We start from the raw sequence: 8,618 nt of genomic DNA, 5'->3' as shown, positions 1-8,618 counted from the left end.
GGCGCGCGGGGCGGGGCGAGGGCGGGGCCGCCGCTGCTGTCGCCTCGCGGAGCCGCGCGCTGTCCCCGCGGCCGCTCCTGAGGCGCCCGGAGATCCGCGCGGGTCAGGGATCGCGCCTCGGCCGCCGGCCCGGGCTGGACGTCGGTGACCGCTGGCTCCGGCGGCGGAAACGAAGCGGCGCGGCGCTCGTTCCTTGGCCGGCCCGGGCGCGGCGGACCCGGCGGCGGCGGGAAGGTGAGGCGGTGTGGGCGCCGGGGTCTGTCGGTCACGGAGCATGAGCGGCGAGGCGGCCGCTCTGCGGGGAGAGGCCGCGGCCGCCGAACCCCCCTCCTGGCCTCGCTTCTGCCTGCCGCGTTCATTCGTGCGGGCGGGATCCGGGCCCGGGGCTCAGGCCGCGGCGCGAGCGGGGCCGTGGCGGAAGCCGAGGCGCCGCAGCTGCCGGGCCGTGCATCGGGCAGGCACAACACCGGCGGCTGCTAAAGCCTTGCCGAGGGACAAAGACCGAGATAAAGCAGAATGTATTCAAAATCTCCGTTCTCTTCTTGTACTCTTGTACTTGTGAAGCGATGAGGAGACAGGGTTTCTTGGTCGCGAACTTGCCCTCCGATCTTGTGAAGTGCCCGATACAGCAAGATGTGAATTCCTTCCGTGTAGCTTTAGGCATAATTAGAGTGTGAAAATAGCAGTAGTAAATTTAACAGTGAGTAAAGGAAGGTGAGTGACATATAGAGGATATGAGTGGAGTGCCTGGCTCTATTCTTAAAACCTCTGAGAAGCTGAATGCATGTGACATGATTTTTGGTTTTGTTCTGTGGCATGAAAAGAAAACCCAAAAAACTCTCTGCCTAATTTTACAAGAAAGAGAAAATAGCCTTTGTGCGGACCATTGAGCAGAGTTTTCCGGAAGCCTTACTGAAGTAAAAACAACCTATTGAATTGCAGTCTTTCATGTTAAACTTTTTTGGTCTTTGCAAATGTCTCTAATCCTAAAACAGGTATATTGAGGATGACTTGGAAGAAGAATGTGGTATGGCTGCTGCAGGACTTCATAGTTGAAAAGTCTCGTCATCTGTGTTAGACAAGATTGTAATTTTTGTCTCTGTGGCAGCAGCACCTGCCTGTTGTGAATTTGTGATTTTTCACACAGGGAATAAAACTTTAGTTTTATAGGTGTCATCTTTTAGAAACCTGCATGGGTTGTTTTTGCTGGTGTTGTTCATAACACCTAAACTTATTTACAGTAGAAGGGAAGAAGAGGAATGTTTTTTTTCTTTTTTATTTTCATTTTTATTTGAAGTAGTTTACTTGGGTTTTCTTATTTGCATGTGGATTTCACACCATGGGAAGAGGGGAAAGTGTGGGATGGAAGACAGTAAGTAAATTCGAGCTCTGAGGAAGTGTCATTCCTGATGGTTTTTCTCATTCTGTTTTCCGATGACTTGCATTCCTAGCTAGTATCAATTATAAAAGTTAAATGGTTTCATGAGCATCCCATATGTAATTTTTTTATAACCTTTTCTCTTTTTCATTAAAGGTGATTATCAACTACAGTAAGATAGCTCTGAATACTAGTTTTGTTGTTAAATTAACTTTCAACCCATTAATTGCCTTACTGGATGTGAATTCTTCAAGTTACCAGAATGGCTCTGGCTGTGATGCTGCTGAATGGTGCTTCCTTCCATGGTGGATGCTGCAGGCACAAGGTTTTCCTCTCCTTACTTGGACCTCTCCTCAGCAATTCAAAATTGTACAGCAGCTACAGGAGGCCAGGGGCAGAGCCTCAGAAAAAACTGTCTTGGCAGAATGCTGATTTCAGCTTTAAGAAGGGCATTGATCACCTAAAGACTCAGCTAAGCTTGCTGAGGAAGGAAACCCAAGATTATTTACAAGGACCTGGAGGCCACCCATTAAGTCACCACTTGTTGGAACAAACAAGGGTGTTGTGGCAGTTTAGGAGCCAAGAAGATTTAAATAAATGGGTTATTTCCTCTGATGTGGAGATTGGAGGGAAAAGTAAAGTTTACATCAAATTGGGTAGGAATAACCAGGCTGCTTTTCTGTATGGAACCCTCAACACAGAAGTACCTCGTGATGGGGAGACAAAATACAGTGGATATTGCAGTATGAGATCCAGACCGGCAGTGGTAAGTACAGTTCCGTGTTTGCACAGCTTCTGCTACTGAATCTGAGGGTCTTTGTGGAAACCCAGTGACAGCAAGTGGTGTGCTCTTTACTGATGATCACTTTCAGGAGTACTACATTTTCTCTCAGAGATGTAATTGCTGCTGTGCCCACTTTGACCTGAAAGGAGCTTAAACAACTTCTGGGATTTTGTTTTCCTTTCTTGGAAAAGGAATACATATTTGATCATTTACATACATATAATAGACCTGTTTGCAGTATCCTTACAAATAAAGGATCTGGAATGAATCTTTATATCCAAAATTGGTATGATTAAAGTAGACATCTTTCTAAATTTGAAGTTAATTGAATGCGTCACAAGTAAGAATTTTCTGGGCTTTAACTTGGTTTATTCATCAGACTTGGTTAGGGTGAATGAATTCATTTTCTCACAGGAACAGAAAAATGCTTTGAAATGTACTTTTTAAAGGTCTGCCTCCTACTGTACATCAGAAAAAAGCAAGACACAAATCTTTGATAGCTCAGAATTGAGCAAAATAGAACCAGAAATGGGTGTGCTTACTACAGGTACTGCTTGTTTCATCCCTTATTTCTAAGTACCTTTAAAAGCAAAGGAACATTTTCATGTACTGGATAAAATCCTTAAACATTTAATGTGTTCTGTTGTTTGTATCTTGGCACAAGTACTCAGGTAAAATAATTTCTGGGCCAGAATACTGGGGAGCAGAGAATATCATTAAGCAAAATCAATGGGTAAATGAGAGAGATATGAATACTGATTAAATGGTGACATTGGATCAGATGAGTGGAACAGCAAGTGGAGTCTTGTCTGAGTTAACTCTCAGGACTGCTACTGACTTGTGCAAATGTGACTCAAACTTTCACCTCCTAATTCTGAACTAGGGGACTGTATCAGTCCATCTTTATTTAAGTAAAAAAGCTCAAAACTGTTAAAAGCACAAAATCAAGTAGGCCTTATATTTATATATTCATAATCTACTTATTCTGTTACCTAGAAGATGAGTTGGTAGAGCAATAGCTGAGAGGTAACCATAGCAGTGCCGTAAAATAAAGAGGAAACATCTGAATTTTTGGTGCTAATTTTGACTTCTCAGCAACTCTGGCCAAGAATAACCCTACCCCTCATTGCAAGTGACCTCAGTGTACCTTTCTGAAGACTCTTGGATATGCCAGCATGTAAATGACAACATCAGGATTTTTCAGATCTTTGGAAAAAATGCAATAAAGAATTAGACATGCTTGCAATCTTGTTATTTTACACAGTTAATGAAAAGAAAATATTGGAAAATGTTAAATGCTCCCAGTGTTCATTAGTCTTCAATTGGGAAGTTATCAGAGGGGATAAATTATTTCACTGCTTCAATTTCCTGTCATCACTTCTGAATTATCTAGAACTGACCACAGAATATTAAACATAATGAACTACATAAGTGTTGATCTACCACTGTAGCATTTGTGTACTTGTCTGGTAGGGATTTCAGTCCTAGGAAAGAGGTCTGATTTCTGATAGTTACAAGATTGTGGCTTATCATGAAAGCCTGGGTCCTCAGAGTAGCAATATTGCAATTTGTGGTCTCTAATATAGTTCTTGATGAAGGAAACTCAGTGAGCTCAGCAGCCAGGGTGGTGGCAGAGTAGCTGTGTTCACTGTGTTACAGTAAATATTACCTGACATAGTAACAAGTGCAGAGTGTTCACTGTGTTATGGTAACAAGGGCATGATACTGATACAGTAACAAGGGCAATGATCAAAGCAACAATGCTCTGTTCCTCAAAACGGAAGTGTACCTCTATTAAGAAGGAATAATTCTATTTATCAATAATTTGTAGGGATCTTTTAACAGGAAGAAGTATTATGACTGGTCAAATTTCAACACTCTGTATTTACGTATCCGTGGTGATGGCAGACCTTGGATGGTAAACATTTATACAGACCCTTACTTCTCTCATCAAAAGGATGACCTCTACAGCTACTTCATGTTCACGCGAGGAGGCCCGTACTGGGAGGAAATAAAGGTGAGCTAATGAGTTTTTCAAACTAATGAGACTGTCTTGAGGTCCTGACCAAAACATGGGGAATTCTTTCAACCTTCCCAGTTTTTTCTATTGCTGTCTACTCGACATTTTCATTATACAATAGACATGTGCCTTTGGGAGTTCCCAAAAGCATGCTAGGGGAGGGCACACTGTGTCAATTGTGTTAAAGAGTTGATCCACCATATGTTCCTCTGAATGCCTACTCTTGGCTCTTACTGGAGTAATAGGATAGGTACAGCAACTGAAACTTAGCAGGTGTTGCCTGGAATATTCTCTGCGATAACCATTTTATCTGTAGTACAAATGGGTGCAGGCTGATGTAGGATTTGTTCCATGCAACAAGATTTGCTTAACTCACAGTCTCTCTGTATGGCTGCTGAATGTGAGAAAGCAAGCAAGGGAGCAGTGTCTGTGTGAAACTAGTTCTCACTATGGCCTGAGAAATCATAAGAAGGAGTCAAGACAGTCCTTGGAGAAGGAAAACAACATTTGCAGATGTTGTTTGGATCCTTGTTTACTCGCAAGAAACAGTCAAGGGGTGTTGTTCCTAATTGTCCAATAATAGTGATGTGTTGGTTTAATGACCAATGAGAGTTTTACCTTTCGGACCTTCTTGGACCTGTCTATAAAAGAAGATCGGGAATAATAAAACTTGCTCTCCTGTGCAACCCAGAAGAGACTCTCATGTTGTACTGCTTCATCCTTCCTAATGTAGTGCGACACTCTAGAGTCAGACAGACTCGAGTTGGGGATTTGTCATTTGTCACCCTTGACTGTGTGACACAAAATAATATTTTTAAGATGTGCAAGTTGCAGCTCTTTTCTGGTACAACTTTGGGACCTTTTGTAATTGTCTGATGACAACAACAGGGAGGTCTGCACATCCTTATGCACTGGTGTTGAGTGCTCCATGATACCATTGTCCAATCACGTGGGAACAGCCTGCTGTTTCACGGATGAGGAGCCAGGAGGTTTAAAGTTGGAGTGTCGTTGCTGGCTTGGATGTTTTCATCTCACCCACACCAGCCACCAGCCAGCCCTCCTTTCTTGCTCCCACTACTTTCAAAGAAATTTTCACATTATCCTGAAATGCTTTGCTAGAGGTACTGATGTCTGAGTATGAAGTTTGCACTGTAAAATCCACAGCCTGGGTACAGATGAGCTGTCAGTATGTATCCATGCTGGACTTTGCAGGAATTTCTGGGTTACGTTTTCATGTTATTGGAAGGAGATATTCTCAATGTAAACAGCCACCTTCTGTGCTGCAGCCTTCCATTGTGTCCCGACAGGGTAATGCTCCTGTGGGATGGCTACGGCTGCCACGGGACAGGGTGGGCCTGGAACTGGCTGTGAATGGCCAGTTGAAAGGGTTAATGTGGCCCATTTCTTTGTGCCAGTTTTATGTACCCAACCAATGCTAGTACCAAATATAGCGGAGTGTTACTTTACTAACACATTATTTTCTTTTCCCTAAGTTTCTATTTTATATACTAGTGACACTAAAGTCTGATGTTGTTTTGTTTTGTTTATGTCAGATTCCATTCTCCAAATTCTTTTTCTCCAGTCGGGGAAGAGTCCAGGATAACCAGCATCCTGTCTGGTTAGACAAGGCAAGTTTTCTGTAGGCTTTATTTGAAAAGGCAGTATAAGGAGCACATAACTGCTCTGTAAGAAAATCAGAATTTACTGATATAGATAACTTACAAATTCTCTAATGTTTGTGAATTTGAAATTCAAGGGCCTCTTCAAGTTATAAGGTACTTATTCTCATGTATGGTAAATGAAAACATAAAGTTGTATATGGGGTATTTAAAAATATTTACTAGGCATTAAAGGGACAAATCAGTTACTAAATCTAAGCATCCTCCACTGAAGTTTTGCTGATGGTTATTTTATGTGTAGCATTTGACAGGAAAAACTATGCACTTGCAGTGTAATTTTACAAACATATTTTAAAGAAACCCAGAAATCAGGGAAGCAGTGTGAAGGTAGTTTAAGAAATCTTAATAAAATGTCTTGGTCACACACAGAATAATTGGAGTAGGAAGGGACCCACAGGGACCATCAAGTCCAACTCTTAAATGAATGGCCCTCGTGGTACTAATGTATGTTTATTTAGGAACCTGGAAAGGCAGAAAATAATGGTTAAATAGGAATAAAAAAGGCAGGAAACAGTCAATTTATCTAGGGCTTGCAAAGGACTAGATTCTTCAGAGCCAAGAGTTTAGGTGACTCCCATAGGTTATCTCTAACAATGTGATTTGAAGGAAAGGAGCTTTAAAAACTCTCTGGGCTCTGAAAACCAAGGGTCTACTTATAGAGCTTGCTGCTGAGGAAGGAATAGCATTGAAAGCATTACAATGATCCAGAGGAGTGCCAGTGCATTTACCCAGCTTTGTTCTGTTATTTATTTAGCATATATTTGCAATATATGTTTTGACTCAGTCCACATTTATTCATCTGATACATCCTGGGCATTATTTTCCCAAACTTACAGCAGTCCTTAAAATCATTGGCACTGCTCAGACCTGCACTTTCAGCTGGGCTTTGGGCAGTTCATGAGGTGGTCTGCACTTGTGACTCGACTGAGCTGTTAACAGTGGAGGTGTTTTGTAACATGTGAGAGCTGAGGCAGCATTCTTATATTAAGAACATTATTCTAATTGAAATTCCAGTGGCTAGGAACCTTTTCTTACTATTAAACTCAGTAATTAAGTTTCATGCCAGCTTAAAATTAAGTTCTAAAATGTCTTGGTTTGGTGTTTTCACGAAGTAGATGGTGAATCACTTTATCTAGAATGATCCTGCCCATCCTTAATTCTTTCATGTATAAGAAAAACAAAGATGTATTTAATAAGATGTGAGTTTATGACAATGTATTTAGAAACCCAAGTGTGGTGAAAGGGGCTGTACACAATCAGTGAAGGATAAAAGTAACTGTTGCTTTAGGCTCAGGCCATTTTAAATCAAGGGTTTATTAACACAGTGGTAGAAAAGCAAATATGGAATCATTTCCCACTGAGCGCTGTATTGAAAATGGAGTAGTGAAGTGTTCAAGCCTTAAAAAATGCTGCTGCATTTTGAACAAATACCAGTTTAAAGAAGATGGCTGTGAATGGTAAAATGTGTAAAAAACGGAAGTGGGAGATCCAACCGAGTTTGATTGTAATGTTATAAGTACTGTTCTACCCTCTGTGTCTTTAAATTAGGTTAGAACCCTTGGATTCACCATTGGAGATAAAGTAAATGGTCCATTCCAGCTGGAGATTGATTTTATTGGTCTGCTAAATGACAGAGCTCATAGAGAAGAGTTTGCCTATGAAACATATGACAAGAATACTCCAGTCTAAGTTGGGCTGGTCTCATTTGGAAAATTCTTCAGATATTTAATTTTTATAAAATACTTCTTAATGTGTGGCTTTTAACAACTTGAAGAGCCTGTGTAAACATAAAAGAGGTAAGTGCATGAAGTGTGACACCACTGGCATCATTAAACTTCCAAATACAGAATCCTGGAGAGACTGTACAGAGATGGATTGCAATGGAGCCTGAGAGCAGTTGTGATGTTCTTGCATAGTAACTCTTCCCTTGCTATGTTTTGGCTTTTGTCCTGACCTTTACTGAATTAAAAGCATTTTGTGAGTTCTTTTTTTGTCCAACACTTTCATTTTCTACATTACATAATTTGCTGACAGTTGCAAAACACTTGCAACTGCTAGTTTGAAACTGGAAAAGGTATGAGAATTAATACTCTGAGGACTGGTGTGACTCAGCTACTGCAACTTACAAAGAGCAGCAGCAGGAGTGCAAAAGGCAGAAGTATTTCAACCTTTAGCTTTGGCTCCTCTGGAAAGCTAAAAAAAGAAAAAGCTGCCACTGCCAAGATGGAAACAAGAGCTATGCAGCAGGCTTGGCTTTTTTCCTTTAGAGCTGTTGAAGATAATCCTACAAAGAAGTAATGCTCCAAAGGAGGGGTGGGAGTCTGCTCCCTAAGGAGGCACAGCTTGGCCAAGCACCTTTACAGGGCAGAACAGATCCCATTCTTGCTGTGTGCAGTTAGGCTAACTCAGCTGTGCTGGAAGAATTCACAGCCTCAACTGGTGTCATAGAACCTTAATACCTCCCCTTTTCAGAATAGCCCAGTTTTTAGTAATTCAAGATAACCACTCAGCACTTGCTTTGTATAGTTTCAGCTGTCACAAATTTAAGTAATCAAAGCACTGACCTCCTCCACAGTGACTTTGTTTAAATATACTTTAGAAATATTAAGTGTTCCTGTATTTTACATGGAAAGACAACAATGAAGCAAGCTGAAACAGAATCTCGTACTTTCATTTTCCTTTTGCACAGAATTCAACAGCTTAATTGTAGAAGAAGGATATGAAGGTTATTGTTTCTAAAGATACCAGAGCAAACAT

General features: G+C 41.3%; 1 protein-coding gene across 2 annotated transcripts; it reads left to right on the top strand.

Annotated features, from left to right (window-relative positions):
- Nucleotides 1–5: 5 nt before the first annotated feature.
- Nucleotides 6–7,846, top strand: NDUFAF1 (NADH:ubiquinone oxidoreductase complex assembly factor 1). 2 transcript variants are annotated; one of them, XM_086892834.1, is made up of 5 exons: nucleotides 6–234; nucleotides 1,535–2,144; nucleotides 3,994–4,179; nucleotides 5,736–5,810; nucleotides 7,410–7,846. In XM_086892834.1, exons 2-5 carry the CDS (start codon nucleotides 1,641–1,643, stop codon nucleotides 7,548–7,550), a joined length of 906 nt encoding a protein of 301 aa, XP_086748960.1. In that variant the 5' UTR covers nucleotides 6–234; nucleotides 1,535–1,640; the 3' UTR covers nucleotides 7,551–7,846. The 2 variants fall into 2 exon arrangements, with proteins under 2 accessions (XP_086748960.1, XP_086748961.1); XM_086892835.1 differs by having other exon boundaries at nucleotides 42–234; nucleotides 1,633–2,144.
- The last annotated feature ends 772 nt before the right edge of the window (nucleotides 7,847–8,618 follow it).

This window comes from Cyanistes caeruleus, chromosome 6 (genome assembly GCF_971803275.1).
Source record: "Cyanistes caeruleus chromosome 6, bCyaCae1.hap1.1, whole genome shotgun sequence".
In the NCBI taxonomy this organism is placed as follows: domain Eukaryota; kingdom Metazoa; phylum Chordata; class Aves; order Passeriformes; family Paridae; genus Cyanistes; species Cyanistes caeruleus.
Note: the sequence above shows the minus strand (reverse complement) of the source record. Positions and strands in the feature narration are given on the sequence as shown.

Coding starts and splice junctions, on each gene's coding strand:
- NDUFAF1 (XM_086892834.1), top strand. CDS start 1,641: ATGGCTCTGGCTGTGATGCTGCTGAATGGTGCTTCCTTCCATGGTGGA. Junction 2,145..3,993: donor TGAGATCCAGACCGGCAGTG/GTAAGTACAGTT, acceptor AATAATTTGTAG/GGATCTTTTAACAGGAAGAA. Junction 4,180..5,735: donor CGTACTGGGAGGAAATAAAG/GTGAGCTAATGA, acceptor TGTTTATGTCAG/ATTCCATTCTCCAAATTCTT.